General features: G+C 37.7%; 1 protein-coding gene across 1 annotated transcript; it reads left to right on the top strand.

Moving 5' to 3' along the window:
• Positions 1–525: 525 nt before the first annotated feature.
• LOC128555794 (60S ribosomal protein L37-like) lies at positions 526–8,546 on the top strand. Its single transcript, XM_053539366.1, has 4 exons — positions 526–644; positions 3,412–3,547; positions 4,189–4,273; positions 8,416–8,546. The coding sequence occupies exons 1-4, from the start codon at positions 642–644 to the stop codon at positions 8,495–8,497; spliced, it is 306 nt and encodes a 101-aa protein (XP_053395341.1). The 5' UTR covers positions 526–641; the 3' UTR covers positions 8,498–8,546.
• Positions 8,547–16,491: the final 7,945 nt, after the last annotated feature.

The following is a 16,491-nucleotide window of genomic DNA, read 5'->3' as shown; positions in this document are numbered from 1 at the left end:
CCAGACTCTGTGGAGTTTGTTTTTGTGCGTCACATCTTTGCCGTGGTGGGACCCCCCGCTAAATCTGAAAATTCCCTTTGCCCCCCCTGATTCGAGGTCCCCCCCCTGGATCTGTCCCCAATGCCTCACGGTCCTTTCTGCAAAATTTTCCCCATTATACGTTTTCCCCTCTCTTACCCATTTTTTTAAATATACCCCAGTTTTCAATCCCGCCTTCCTGTGAGCCTTTTTCCATATATGGCTGTAGGGTTTCTCGAGTTGTCTCCTTTTCGTGCGTACCGGCTTTACTGTATTTACCTTAATGACGGTTTCCCGTGTTTACTTATTTTCGGCGCCTTGTAGGACATTTCACCCCTCGTTGGTTTAGTCGTCTCTGCCTCAGCCCCTCCAACAGATTCTGAGCCAAATGTTATAGAATTCTCGCAGAAAATGATATGTTTTAACAGAATGATATTCATTTTATATGTATGCCCTGTCAACTCTATTTATATCGTGTCAAAAATGTACACTGTGAAAAGTTCCAACGTGTCCCGGAAAACTTGTCATTTGTTTACATTCACGACAAGGTCATTTCCTGTTCCACTTTTCTACTTTCGATTGAAAGCGAGGCAACTTCCTTTGGACATCTCACTGGATAGAAAATGGTAGTTAATTTTATAAACACAAATAAAATCTTTCCACATCGCAAGGCATAGCCCAGTTCAAGTTGATCACATGAAATATTTGGGGAACTAAATATATTTCAAAGAGATTTGTACACACTGAATGCTGATTTCTGTCATTAATATGGGAAAAATTGATCTAGAACAGGCTCGGTGGTATAAAAATGAGTAATTGTGTATTTGTTGTTTGTCGGAGTTATTCCGATTATTTAAAACGTCTCCTTATTCCATAAAATAATATTGTTTCAGACTGTTTTAGATGAACTTAAATTTTGTAAAGCTGCAACTTCGGAGTCGGAACAAAATCTGAAATCGTATCGCGAAAACCGACGACACATTTGAAATGGCATCCTCTATGTCGGATGTTTCCCCTCATAGTAGATTAGATAAATTGCATTTGGCATTTCTGGCAACATTAATTATTGAATCTGAATGGTTCACAGATACCAGCGTTTATTTACCGTTGATGCCAAGTCTTGAATACGTTGAACGTGTAGTGACTGATTCACATTCAAATTTTGCTAATTGCATGCGTCATTAAAAGTCATATACAAATTTGTTTGGCTTATGTTTCCAGGCAACATTCAAACTGCTTTTAAAAGCATTCACGGTTCTGCTGTTTATACACTCCTTGGGTAATTTGTTCCAGCGATTTACACCTTGGGCAACAAATGAGTTCATAGTGCTCTTGAAGTTCTTACGTTTCTTCTCCAACTTGTATCAGGGTTTTCCCTGAAGCACAAATCCTGCGTCATAGTCACACTTTTCTGACAAATGACGGGTAAAAATAAATTCTGTCCATCACAGTGGATGCAATTTCTTGAAAATCTAAATCAGGCCAATTTTGTTTTTGTTATTGCTGCTCGCTACTACTACCAATTGTACCAGGCTGAACATGGCTCAGAAGAAAAGCAACCTGACGATGTTTATGACATCGTCGGCAGCAAGTACAGTAGGACCCAGTGGTTCAGATCGCCTGCTTCTACTATAATACTGTCTGGTAAAAAGTACTAAAACCTATTTTAGTATATATAGAGATAAAAGTCAAACATCGGCTGTTTTTATCATTTTATTCAGTGACAAATATGAGGAAAGACTTCAATCTGTATAATAACTAGTATAAGTAAAACAAAGTTTTGTTCAAAATACTAATTTTACTATATCTGTATGACCCCCAAAATTTGGAAATGAGTTCAAATGACCCCCAGATGTGAAACATTGGGGGTCACAGTGACCCTCATTTTCAAAAGTCGACGGAAAACACTGTTGTATGAATTATTCAATTATTTTGTAACCTAAATAACTGAAGAACACAAAATAACTACTAGTCTAGAGTTTCCGTACCAGTTTATTTATTTTAATACGGACAGTTAAGGGTTAACTAGCATATCAAATCCTTTAATGAAATATATTTGAAGTTCAGCAGAAAAAGCAAAAACCCAAGTAAAATTGTTAAAAAGCAAAGTTTACAATATGAAGACACACAATCATGTGCACTCAGTTCTGTTATTTTTTGTTTTGGGTTTAACACTGTTTTTCAACAGTATTTCAGTTATGTAATAGCAGGCAGTTAATCAAACCAGTGATCATTTCAAGTACAAACCTGTTCTCCAAAGCAACTGCCAACTTCCAAACACGAATCAGAGGTGGAGGACGATTGATTTCAGATCAAATTGTCACAGAGAACATGCGTCCACCCTGGAATCAAACTTGTGACCCCACGATCCTTAGATCTCTATTGAGCTGAGTGGACTGGTTGTTATCTAACTATAAATTAAATATTGGCAGAGAACATGTTGTTAATTAATGGATTATTGAACTGCCTTGTGAAGGAATTGTTGAGAATTTTTCTCTTGTGTCTCGTAATGGTCACTGAATGTGTGGGAAACATTGTTTGTCTAATCTATTTGTGTCAGTTCTATTCCGCATGGTTTATGTCATGTCTTCAGGTGTCGTGGTTATTTACGTTTCAAAAGAAAACGGTAAGCAATCGGGCAGCACCAGTTACTGTTGTATCTGCTGAATCTGCAACCATTTAGATTCAAGTTTTAGATGGATATTTGATACTTCTTTCGCTACACAATAAAATTTCTTACTACATTTTATTCTCTGGAATAAAAGGGGTCAGTACCCCAAGTCAGCTTGATGAGCCTCAAGTGGCTAAATTGAGCTTTAGTTAAACGGAAACTAGAAAAGAGGAAAAAAAATTGTATGTTGGCACTAAAACACATGCATCTGAAGCTATGCACTCTGTGTTTTTTTCCAGGATCTAAAAAGAGGAATGATGCTGTTGGGGCAAATGGGCATTTTTCAGTGTATTTTAGTAAAACTGGAATTTGATCACAATTAAACAGTATCTAATTAAAATCTTTCGTCAGGGCCATGTATTTCTTATTTTTATTAAATTGCTTAATATTTTCTGTTTCTGTGCAACTCATTTTGCAGTTGCAATAAAATAAATCACATGCTTTGGGGAGGGGGAATTCAGTATGCACTAGACTGCAATCTGCATCAGACATTTCCCCTAAAATCATGAAGAAGTTGTTATGTGTCATAATGTTAAGACATTAAAAATAATTGTTACATAAAGAGTTTAAAACTAAAATGATTCATGACCCTTGCTCTGTATCAGAATTAATGAACCTTTCTAAAATGAGAGGAATTTAAAGGGACCCTGTTTTAACATGCTTTAAATATTGAATTTACATATTGTATAAGAGTGTAAGTAGTATTGACTTGCTTATTTCAGACTAAAGGTACATCCAGTTTTGGTAAGAGGCACAACAAGACACACACCCAGTGTCGTCGCTGTGGCCGTCGTGCATACCACATTCAGAAGAAAAGATGCGCTTCCTGCAGCTACCCAAGCTCCTCAATGAGATCATGTAAGTGTATAGAAATGACACCAAGTTTAACTATATTTTTGAAGACGATAGTGCAAGTGATCCATAGTAGACCTGTCTTGTAGTACAAAACAGCAACATTTTTAGGCAGATCAAAGTTTACTATATTCTTTTTGGATATCTCTGTAATAAAAAATAGTTCAGCCACATTTGGTTGATGATATAAAGTGGTCATTAAAATACCAGAATTGTAAAATGATTCATTACTGTACAGTCACAATCGAAACAATTTAGTTTCTTGATTAGGCATAGTGCAATGTAATTTGTCATAAGTGCACCCCGGGTTCTACCCAGATATGATTATCAGTGCCAGGAAGTGCACCCGGGGTTCTGCCCAGATGCCTGAAATGTCCAGGAAGTGCACCCGGGGTTCTGCCCAGATGTCTGACAGTGCCTGAAAGCATGCCAGGAGGTGCACCTGGTGTCTTTCTCCTCCATTTAGGGTAGTGCACCCGTAACAACATTTCGCAATTTTTGTTATATTACATACTCTATGCATGTTGTCTTTTAGGCTGAAAAGTTGCCATCTGACCCATACAAAAATACATAAAAGAAATTGTATAATCAATTTGATCAAAGAATCCGGCTGTACATTGTAAAGATGTTTTGTTAATATTCTAAAGATAACTGGAGTGAAAAGGCAAAGCGTAGGAGGACCACTGGTACAGGAAGAATGAGGTACATGAAGAAAGTCTACAGAAGATTTAGGTAAAACTAGCAGGTTTCTTTTTCCTACTATAATAGGGGCCATTAACATGCCCCTTCCCCTCAGAAAATAACTTTTTAGTCAAGCAGTTTTCCCCCGAAATTGACTTTAAATCAGGTTTTTTATTCCCCTTTGCCAAAATACTGAAAGATTTTTTCCCCAAATCACGGGCCTGGGCCGCGTCCCCTCTTGGTAAACAAAAAACCTGACCAGTCCCAGCCCCACGGTAACCCATTTGAAGAAGAGGGGTATATTGTTTTCCACATTGTCAGTCTGGTCTTTCTTCAAGTAGGCCATTTTGTTTCTGATCAGTAACTAGAGAATTCTTGGTCTTGCACTGGTCAAATGCCTGTTTCTACTTTAGTCTACAGTTGTCAAGCTTCATAGCAGATGATTCCTATTGTGTTGGGGATCAAAGTCTAGGTCACAGTGGCCTAAAGATGGAAATTGGTTTCTGCTCGGTAACTTATTTATAATAGATCTTCAGCATGTAGTCCCTCACCAATGTGGGTTCAAGCCACACTTGGGTTGTTGAATTCTGTATGTGAGGAAGCTGGCTTACGGAAGGTAAGTGGTTCTACCCAAGTGACAACTCGTGCTGAAATAATGCACAGATGGGCACCTGGGGTCACCTCCACAATCAAAGCTGGAAAATCACCATATGATCTATAATTGTGTCTGTGTGAGGTTAAACACCAAAAAAATCAGCTTGCAGTTCACAAACTTCATAGGACGATTGGTCATGCAGAGTAGATGACCCCTATTGATTTTGGGGTCACTCTATTAAAGGCCAAGGTCATAGGGGCCAGAACATGGAAAAACATTTCCAATCAGTAACTTGAGAACCACATGACCCAGAATGTTGAAACTTCATCGGATGGTTGGACATGCAAAATAAATGACCCCTACTGATATTGGTTAAAGGTTAAGGTTGCAGCAAACAGAACATGGAAATCCATTTCTGGTCAGTAACTTGAGAACCACTTGACCCAGAATGTTGAAACTTCATAGATTGACACAAGACTTACAGAGTTGATGACTCCTATTGTTTTTGGGGTTTCTCTGTAAAAGGTCAAGGTCACAACAAACAGAACATGGAAATCCATTTCCAGTCAATAACTTGAGAACCCTTCAAATTTCATAGGGTGATAGGAGTTACAGAGTAGATGAACTGTCGTTTTTGGGGTCACACCATTAAAATTCAAGGTCACAGAGGGCAGGACATAGAAAAGTCTTTTCAATCAATAACTTGAGAACCACGACCCAGAATGTTGAAACTATATAGGATGATAGGACATGCAGAGTAGATGACCCCTACTGATTTTGGGGCCACTCGATCAAAAGTCAAGGTCACAGGGGCCTGACATGAAAAACAGTTTCCAATTCATAACTTGAGAACCACTAAGCTCAGAATGTTGAAACTTTCTGGAATGATTGGACATGCCAAGTAGGTGATTCCTATTGCAGCCAACCATCAGTGTCGCTTGACTTTTGTTTCTGTCCCCTATTGACTTCCTGCCTATATGACTATTCATTGGGGGGAGACATGGGCTTTTCTACAAAAGCACCTTCTAGTTGAAACTAATCTTTATCAAAAAGTTTTCTGACACTGAACATTAAGTTCGCTTACAGATTTAGAGATATGTTTGCTGTTGCAGTTTGTCTATTATCAAATGTTAATAGCAACAGAATGATTTTAAGTCTGTGAGTGTCACTGATTCCTAATGCTGTAAGATTTTTACTGGATTGCAAACAAACTTTATTACACTTTAACCCTTACCATGCCGGACACGATTCTGCCTTTGCAACCAGTGTAGATCATGATAAGCCTGCATATCAGTGCAGTCTGATCATGATCTGCACTGTTTGCTATTCAGTCAGTATATTTTTGGTAAGCACCCCTTTTAACAGTAACAGTTGTACTGGCCAAATTGTAAGATGGACAGGGGCCTCCGTGACCGAGTGGTTAAGATCGCTGACATCGAATCACTTGCCCCTCATTTATATGGGTTTGAGCCTTACTTGGGGCGTTGAAGTCTTCGTGTGAGGAAGCCATCCAGCTGGCTTACGGAAGGTCAGTGGTTCTACCCAGGTGCCCGCTTGTGATGAAATAATGCATGGACCTAGGTCGCCATATGACCTATATTGTGTCGGTGAGATGTTAAACTTACCCCCCCCCCCCCCCCCCCCCCCCCCCCTAAAAAAAAAAAAGACGGACAAGTATATTGTAGAAATACAAATTTAGCAGGGTAAGGGTTAAAGTTGAGAATAAGGCCTTGAGATACAAAAATTAAACAACACCAAATCGTAGAAAGAAAGAGTTGTTTGACGTGAGAATTGAACAGCATGTAAAACATGTATATTACTTAACGAAACAAGTTTCAGTATACTGATATAAACATTGAATTCCGGTAAAGGACTGCCTAAAGGGCCCCACTTCCAGACAGTCATATGCCTTTAAAAACTGACCATTTTCAAAGAACTGTTACACTTGTTCATTTTGATGCATTTGCAAAAGGCGTGCGAGTGGTGAAAGTTCGCATAACAAGGTGAAACACAGTTTTCGGCAATTGTTTATCTTTATTTCTTTACAAATGGCATTCATTTTCAAAGGGAGACAACTTTTTCCGAATATTTTAAGTAGTTCTTTGAAAATGGTGAGTTTTTAAAGGCGTTTGACTGTCTGGAAGTGGGGCCCCTGTAAGCAGTCCTTTTCTGGAATTCAATGTTTATATCAGTATACTGACACTTGTTTCGTAAATTAATATACATGTTTTATTCTTTCTTTCTTATGATTTGGTGTTGTTTCATTTTTAGCTCATCTGATTTTTTGAAAAAAAATGATGAGTTATTGTCATCACTTGAGCGGTTGTCGGCGTCGGCGTCTGCGTCGGCGTTGCCTGGTTAAGTTTTATGTTTAGGTCAGCTTTTCTCCTAAACTATCAAAGCTATTGCTTTGAAACTTGGAATACTTGTTCACCATCATAAGCTGACCCTGTATAGCAAGAAACATAACTCCATCTTGCTTTTTGCAAGATTTATGGCCCCTTTTGTACTTAGAAAATATCAGATTTCTTGGTTAAGTTTTATGTTTAGGTCAACTTTTCTCCCAAACTGTCAAAGCTATTGCTTTGAAACTTGGAATACTTGTTCACCATCATAAGCTGACCCTGTACAGCAAGAAACATAACTCCATCTTGCTTTTTGCAAGATTTATTGCCCCTTTTGGACTTAGAAAGTCAGTTTTCTTGGTTAAGTTTTATGTTTAGGTCAGCTTTTATCCTAAACTATCAAAGCTATTGCTTTAAAACTTGCAACACTTGTTCACCATCATAAGTTGACCCTGTACAGCAAGAAACATAACTCCATCCTGCTTTTTGCAAGATTTATGGCCCCTTTTGGACTTAGAAAATATCAGATTTCTTGGTTAAGTTTTATGTTTAGGTCAACTTTTTCTCTTAAACTATCAAAGCTATTGCTTTGAAACTTGCAACACTTGTTCACCATCATAAGCTGACCCTGTACAGCAAGCAGCGTAACTCCATCCTGATTTTTGCAATAATTATTGCCCCTTTTGGACTTAGAAAATCATTTTCTTGTTTGAGTATTATGTTTAAGTCAACTTTTCTCATGAACTATCAAAGCTATTGCTTTAAAACTTGCAACAGTTTTTCACCATCATAAGTGGACGCTGTACATCAAGAAACATAACTCTATCCTGCTTTTTGCAAGAATGATGGCCCTTTTTAGACTTAGAAAATCATGGGTAGGACAATATTTCTATTACACAAAAAAAATCAGATGAGCGTCAGCACCCGCAAGGCGGTGCTCTTGTTGTTTCTCAAGGCCTAATTCTCAGCCTTAAATTTATGCATCTGTGGACTATAGTTGGATGTCATAGTAGGCCAGAAGCAGTCACTTGATCTTTTTGTTTACTCATTTACAACTTTGAAGTTGCATTTTGATGCCAGCTTGAGGTGTGGATAGTAAGAGAGTCTTGGACTTCATAGCCACTTCCTGTGTTTGTTCTTTATGATCTAAAATTGTGGTCATTAACTCCTTTGAGTAAATCTGACACCAATGTTAAGTTTCAAAGTTTCTGCATACAGATAAAACATGGAACTGTTTCTTTTGATTATTGCAGGAATGGTTTCCGTGAAGGAACAGCACCCAAACCAAGACGTGTAGGAGCCGCTGCCCCTTCATCTACTGTTGCTACTAAATAAGTTATTTTTCTGTACAGCAAAGAAAAAAAAATAAAAGGAAAAAAATCAAGCTTTGTTATTTGAACTATTATTTTTTCTGCCATGTCATGTTTGTGGGCAGTGTAATTTACAGTAAAGAGAATAATGGATGTCTGTATGTCAGTTTTCTAAAATATTGGAAAATGGTTAACTAGCATTTTAATGAATTGTACTCCTAGTACCTATTGAGTTCTTAGCTTGACAATATGAAGTATACGGAGAGCTGTCCTACTTGACTGGGCATGTGTGTCTGTGTCCATACCTTTCTTAGTTTTTATGCACCTTCTCTTTGTCTCCGATATTACTTCATAGATTTGCTTCAAAATGAAATAGTTGTTCCACATCATCACCAACATTGTATGACATAAGGTCTATAACTCTGACACCAATTTTTCATGAATTATGCCCTCTTTTTACTTTGAATGTTATGTTAATGTCAGTGCATTTTCACTATACCTCTCTTTATAATAACTTACTTGGATTTTAATGAAACTTCTCACAGTTATAAATTTACATGGTTCCTGTCAAATGGTAATAAAAACAAGACGGCCATGAAGGCCCTGTATTGCTCACCTGACCTAAAGACCATCAAGATTAACATTCTGACCAAGTTTCATTAAGATACGGTATAAATGTGGCCTCTAAAGCTTTTCTTTTAATTTGACCTACTGACCCAGATTCAAACTGGACCTTGAAATCATTAAGATTACCATTCCGACCAAGTTTCATGAAGATAGTCATAAATGAGAGAGTGTTAACAAGCTTTTCCTTTTATTTGACCTAGTGACCTAGTTTTTGACCCCACCTGACCCAGATTTGAATTTGACCTATAGATCAAGATTAACATACTGACCTAGTTTCATGTGTAAACTAGCTTTTCCTTTGATTTGACCTGGTGACCTAGTTTTTGATCCTACATGACCCAGATTCAAACTGGACCTTGAGAATATCAAGATTACCATTTTGACCAAGTTTCATAAAGATACATCATAAATGCAGGGGTTTTTCTAGCTAATTTGGGAACATAGCCTATACCCCAAAATTGGGAATTTTGACGCATAAATGTTCCAAATTGGGAAATATTTAGTCCCATAGGATATAGCAAGTTTGTGTTTTAAGCACTTTCTCATACACTTGTTTCACATTGTACAACCTCTTTAACATACTACCATTACAAAATTGTCCATAATTTGGTCAATTTTTGTGCATTTTGATGAATTTTTTTTTTCAGAATGTAGATTGGGAATTTTTGCACTCATTTTTGGAAAAATACCTACTTTTTGGCATTGGGAATATAGCCGATTAACGGCTATAAAAATGGCCCAAAAAAAAACTCTGAAATGTGGCCTCTACAGTGTTAACAAGCTTTACCTTTGATTTGACTCGGTGACCTAGTTTTTGACCTGACATGACCCAGGTTCGAACTTGACCTAAAGATTATCAAGGTTAACATTCTGACAAAGTTTCATAAAAATACTGTATCTTTATAAATGTGGCCTCTAGAGTGTTAACAAGCTTTTCCTTTGATTTGACCTAGTGACCTAGTTTTTGACACCACCTGACCCAGATTCAAACTTGACTATACAGCCTCAAGACTAACATTCTGACAAAGTTTCATTAAGACATGGGCATAAATCTGGCATCTACAGTGTAAACTAGCTTCTCCTTTGATCTGACCTGGTGACCTAGTTTTTGATCCCACATGACCCAGATTCAAACTGGACCTTGAGATCATCAAGATTAACATTCTGACCAAGTTTCATGAAGATACAGTCATAAATGTGGCCTCTACAGTGTTAACAAGCTTTTCCTCTGGTGACCTAGTTTTTGACACCAGATGACCCAATATCAAACTTGTCCAAGACTTTACTGAGGGTAACATTCTGACCATGTTTCATTAAGATTGGGCCCAAATTATGACCTCTATAGAGTTTTAACAAGCTTTTTTTTTTTATTTGACCTGGTGACCTAGTTTTTGACCCCAGATTACCCAGTATCGAATTCGTCCAAGATTTTATTGAGGGTTACATTCTGACCAAGTTTCATTAAGATTGGGCCAAAAATGTATCCTCTAGAGTGTTAACAAGCTTTTCCTTTGATTTGACCTGGTGACCTAGTTTTTAACCCCAGATGACCCAATATCGAACTCGTCCACGATTTGAGGGTAACATTCTTACCAAGTTTCATTAAGATTGGTTCAAATTTGTGACCTCTAGAGTGTTAACAGTCAAATTGTTGACGCTGCCGCCGACTGATGACGGACACGGGGCGATCACAAAAGCTCACCTTTGAGCACTTTGTGCTCAGGTGAGCTAAAAATCATCTTTCCCCGTGTTTGTTTGCCTAGGAGTGCAGAGATAACACCAAGTTCAAACTGACTTGAATACTGTAAGACAGAATTTGGAAAATCAGTTGAAGCTTATTTGTGGTTTGGTCTGCATGTCTGTCTGCTAGGACTAGGTTTTATATTTTACAGATAATGTATCATCAAATCCATTCTGTGCTGAACAACCTTCAGGCAATTGCTTTGATTTTACTGAAAAGAATATTTATTTTATTCTCTTCTGTGAAATACTGAAATTTATCAGTGAAATAAAATTGATATGCTCACTGTTTCAAACAGTGAAAATTTCATTTTTATTTTTCACTGGTACGGAACTACATTTGAATGCAAAATGATATGAATTATAAATGACAGGAAATTCCCTGCAAAATATACTTCCATAAAGGTAAAGATGTATAAAAATAACAAGAGGGCCATGATGGCCCTGTATCGCTCGCCCGAGTACAACTGCTCAAAATGATATGATCAAGTTTTGACATAGAGCACATAGGCATACACATTAAATATCATCAGGATAAACATTTTCTTGTAACAGTCCCTTCTGATCTAGTCCGGGCCAATTTCCATACCAAGTTTGAGGGTCCTAGGCTCAAATGCTGCATTTTTAGCTCGACTATTCATAGAATAGTGAGCTATTGCACTCGCCCATGCGTCGGCGTCCGCGTCGGCGTCGGCGTCCGCGTCCCGATTTTGGTTAAGGTTTTGTATGTAAGCTGGTATCTCAGTAACCACTTGTGGGAATGGATTGAAACTTCACACACTTATTCACTGTGATGAACTGATCTACATTGCACAGGTTCCATAACTCTATTTTGCTTTTTTACAAAATTATGCCCCTTTTTCGACTTAGAAATTTTTGGTTAAGGTTTTGTATGTAAGCTGGTAACTCAGTAACCACTTGTGGGAATGGATTGAAACTTCACACACTTATTCACTGTGATGAACTGATCTACATTGCACAGGTTCCATAACTCTATTTTGCTTTTTTACAAAATTATGCCCCTTTTTCGATTTTTCGACTTAGAAATTTTTGGTTAAGGTTTTGTATGTAAGCTGGTATCTCAGTACTTACTAATGGGAATGGATTGAAACTTCACATACTTGTTCACTATCATGATCTGACATGCACTAAGCAAGTCCCATAACTCTACTCTCTTTTTTTTCAAAATTATGCCCCTTTTTCGACTTAGCAGTTTTTGGTTAAATTTTTGTATGTAATCTGATATCTCAGTATCTACTAATTGGAATGGATTGAAACTTCACACACTTGTTCACTGTCATGATCTAACATGCACTGTGAAGGTCCCATAACTCTACTTGGCATTTTTACAAAATTATGCCCCTTTGACTTAGCAGTTTTTTGTTAAGTTTTTATATGTAAGCTGGTATCTCAGTATCCACAAATTGGAAAGGATTGAAACTTCACACACTTGTTCACTGTCATGATATGACATGCAGTACAGAGGTTCAATACCTCTACTTTGCATTTTACAAAATTATGCCCCTTTTTCAACTTTTGTATTCATTCAGTTGACAAGGCTGTTGAATAGTCGAGCGTTGCTGTCCTCCGACAGCTCTTGTTGTACTTTACTATTCCTTACCCTGGAACATTTAAAACCAATCTCATTAGATGCTGCTGAGATATATTCGTTTATATAAAATAAAGGGAGGTAATTTGTCATAAATTTAGTCAAAAGTTATCTACCCTGATTGTCCAAGTCTATCTGATGGCACAAATGACATTTCAAATCCATATCTTCATTGGATACTGAGATACACCCATTTTAATTTGAAACAAAGGGAGGTAATTTGATACTAAATCAGTCCATAGTTATCTACCCTGATTGTCTAAGTCCAACTAATGACAATAATGAAATTTCAAATGAGTTCTATAAATATTTACTGAGATAAATTCATTTTTATTAAAATCACGGGAGGTAATCATGCATTGGTATATGCATATAGAAGATGCAGAGTACAAGCCTATACAACAATATATTAGTAAAGTATTCATATCGATAAATGTTCAATCAAGAGTTATCTAATACAACTGTTTCTTACCATGGAAGACATAAATAACGTTTCATACCAATCTCATTAGAGGCTGCTAAGGTGTATTCATTTAGATAAACAAGAGGACCATGATGGTCCTGAATCGCTCACCTATCCCCACATGACCCAGTGTTGAACTGAGTATGACGTCGTTATTTCTATTATTTGACATAGTGACCTAGTTTTTGAGCATATGTGACCTAGATATCATCAAGATAAAAAATTCTGACCAATTTTCATGAAGATCCATCGAAAAATATGGCCTCTAGAGAGGTCGCAAAGTTTTCTATTATTTGACCTAATGACCTAGTTTTTGAAGGCACGTGACCCACTTTTAAACTTGACCTAGATATCATCAAGGTGAACATTCTCACCAGTTTTCATGAAGATCTCGTGAAAAATATGGCCTCTAGAGAGGTCACAAGGTTTTTCTATTTTTCGACCTACTGACCTAGTTTTTGACCACACATGACCCAGTTACGAACCTGACCTAGATATCATCAAGCTGAACATTCGCACCAATTTTCATGAAGATCCGTTGAGAAATATGGCCTCTAGAGAGATCACAAGGTTTTTTTCTATTTTTAGACCTACTGACCTAGTTTTTGACCCCACGTGACCCAGTTTCGAACTTGACTTAGATATCATCAAGTTGAACATTCTGACCAGTATTCATGAAGATCTCATGAAAAATATGGCCTCTAGAGAGGTCACAAGGTTTTTCTATTTTTAGATCTACTGACCTAGTTTTTAACCCCACGTGACCCAGTTTCGAATTTGACCTAGATATCTTCAAGATAAATACTCTGACCAATTTTCATGAAGATCCATTGAAAAATATCACCTCTAGAGAGGTCACAAGGTTTTCCTATTTTTCGACCTACTGACCTAGTTTTTGACCGCACGTGACCCAGTTTCGAACTTGACCTAGATATCATCAAGGTGAACATTCTGACCAATTTTCATGAAGATCCATTGAGAAATATGGCCTCTAGAGAGGTCACAAGGTTTTTCTATTTTTAGATCTACTGGCCTAGTTTTTGACCCCACATGACCCAGTTTCGAACTTGACCTAGATATCATCAAGGTGAACATTCTGACCAATATTCATGAAGATCTCATGAAAAATATGGCCTCTAGAGAGGTCACAAGGTTTTTCTATTTTTAGATCTACTGACCTAGTTTTTAACCCCACGTGACCCAGTTTCGAATTTGACTTAGATATCATCAAGGTGAACATTCTGACCAATTTTCATGAAGATCCATTGAATATGGCCTCTAGAGAGGTCACAAGGTTTTTCTATTTTTAGACCTAATGACCTAGTTTTTGACCCTACGTGACCCAGTTTCGAACTTGACCTAGATATCATCAAGGTAAACATTCTGACCAATATTCATGAAGATCTCATGAAAAATATGGCCTCTAGAGAGGTCACAAGGTTTTTCTATTTTTAGACCTACTGACCTAGTTTTTGAACCCACGTGACCCAGTTTCGAACTTGACCTAGATAACATCAAGTTGAACATTCTGACCAATTTTCATGAAGATCTTATGAAATATATGGCCTCTAGAGAGGTCACAAGGTTTTCTATTTTTAGACCTACTGACCTAGTTTTTGAAGGCACGTGACCCAGTTTCGAACTTGACCTAGATATCATCAAGATGAACATTCTGACCAACTTTCATAAAGATCCCATGAAAAATGTGACCTCTAGAGTGGTCACAAGCAAAAGTTTACGGACGGACGACGGACACCGCGTGATCACAAAAGCTCACCTTGTCACTTTGTGACAGGTGAGCTAAAAATTCTGACCAATTTTCATGAAGATCCATCGAAAAATATAGTCTCTAGAGAGGTCATAAGGTTTTTCTATTATTTGACCTATTGACCTAGTTTTCGAAGGTATGTGACCCTGTTCTGAACTTTACCTAGATATCATCAAGATGAACACTCTCAGTAATTTTCATGAAGATCTCATGAAAAATATGGCCTCTAGAGAGGTCTAAAGGTTTTTCTATTTTTATACCTACTGGCCTAGTTTTTGACCGCACGTGACCCAGTTTCGAAACTGACCTAGATATCATCAAGTTGAACATTCTGATCAATTTTCCTGAAGATCCATTGAAAAATATGGCCTCTAGAGAGGTCAAAAGATTTTAATAATTTTAGACCTACTGACCTAGTTTTTGACCGCAGTTGACCCAGTTTCAAACTTGACCTAGATATCATCAAGATGAACATTCAGACCAACTTTCATACAGATCCCATGAAAAGTATGGCCTCTAGAGAGGTCACAAGGTTTTTTTATTATTTGACCTACTGACCTACTTTTTGAAGGCACGTGACCCAGTTTCAAACTTGACCTAGATATTATCAAGGTGAACATTCTGACCAATTTTTATGGAGATCCATTCACAAGTATGGCCTCGAGAGAGGTCACAAGGTTTTTCTATTTTTAGACCTACTGACCTAGTTTTTGACCGCACATGACCCTGTTTCGAACCTGACCTAGATATCATCAAGATTAACATTCAGACCAATTTTCATACAGATCCCATGAAAAATATGGCCTTTAGAGAGGTCACAAGGTTTTTCTATTATTTGACCTACTGACCTAGTTTTTGAAGGCACGTGACCCACTTTCGAACCTGATCTAGATATCATCAAGATGAACGTTCAGACCAACTTTCATACAGATCCCATGAAATATATGGCCTCTAGAGAGGTTCCAAGGTTTTTCTATTTTTAGACCTACTGACCTAGTTTTTGACTGCACGTGACCCAGTTTTGAACATGACCTAGATATCATCAAGATGAACATTCAGACCAACTTTCATACAGATCCCATGAAAAATCTGGCCTCTAGAGAGGTCACAAGGTTTTTCTATTATTTGACCTACTGACCTAGTTTTTGATGGCAAGTGACCCAGTTTTGAACTTGACCTAGATATCATCAAGGGGAACGTTCTGACCAATTTTCATGAAGATCTTGTGAAATATATGGCCTCTAAAGAGGTCACAAGGTTTTTCTATTTTTAGACCTACTGACCTAGTTTCTGACGGCACGTGACCCAGTTTCAAACTTGACCTAGATATCATCAAGTTCAACATTCTGACCAATTTTCATGAAGATCTTGTGAAATATATGGCCTCTAGAGAGGTCACAAGGTTTTTCTATTTTTAGACCTACTGACCTAGTTTCTGACGGCACGTGACCCAGTTTCAAACTTGACCTAGATATCATCAAGTTCAACATTCTGACCAATTTTCATGAAGATCTTGTGAAATATATGGCCTCTAGAGAGGTCACAAGGTTTTTCTATTTTTAGACCTACTGACCTAGTTTTTGATGGCACGTGACCCAGTTTCGAACTTGACCTAGATATCATCAAGATGAACATTCTGACCAACTTTCATAAAGATCCCTTGAAAAATGTGACCTCTAGAGTGGTCTCAAGCAAAGTTTACGGACGCACGCATGCACGCACGGACGGACGGACGACGGACACCGCGCAATCACAAAAGCTCACCTTGTCACTTTGTGACAGGTGAACTAAAAATAAAGGGAGGTAATTTGT

Source organism: Mercenaria mercenaria, chromosome 3 (genome assembly GCF_021730395.1).
Source record: "Mercenaria mercenaria strain notata chromosome 3, MADL_Memer_1, whole genome shotgun sequence".
NCBI classification, from domain to species: Eukaryota; Metazoa; Mollusca; class Bivalvia; order Venerida; family Veneridae; genus Mercenaria; species Mercenaria mercenaria.
Note: the sequence above shows the minus strand (reverse complement) of the source record. Positions and strands in the feature narration are given on the sequence as shown.

Coding starts and splice junctions, on each gene's coding strand:
- LOC128555794 (XM_053539366.1), top strand. Junction 3,548..4,188: donor AAGCTCCTCAATGAGATCAT/GTAAGTGTATAG, acceptor AATATTCTAAAG/ATAACTGGAGTGAAAAGGCA. Junction 4,274..8,415: donor AAAGTCTACAGAAGATTTAG/GTAAAACTAGCA, acceptor TGATTATTGCAG/GAATGGTTTCCGTGAAGGAA.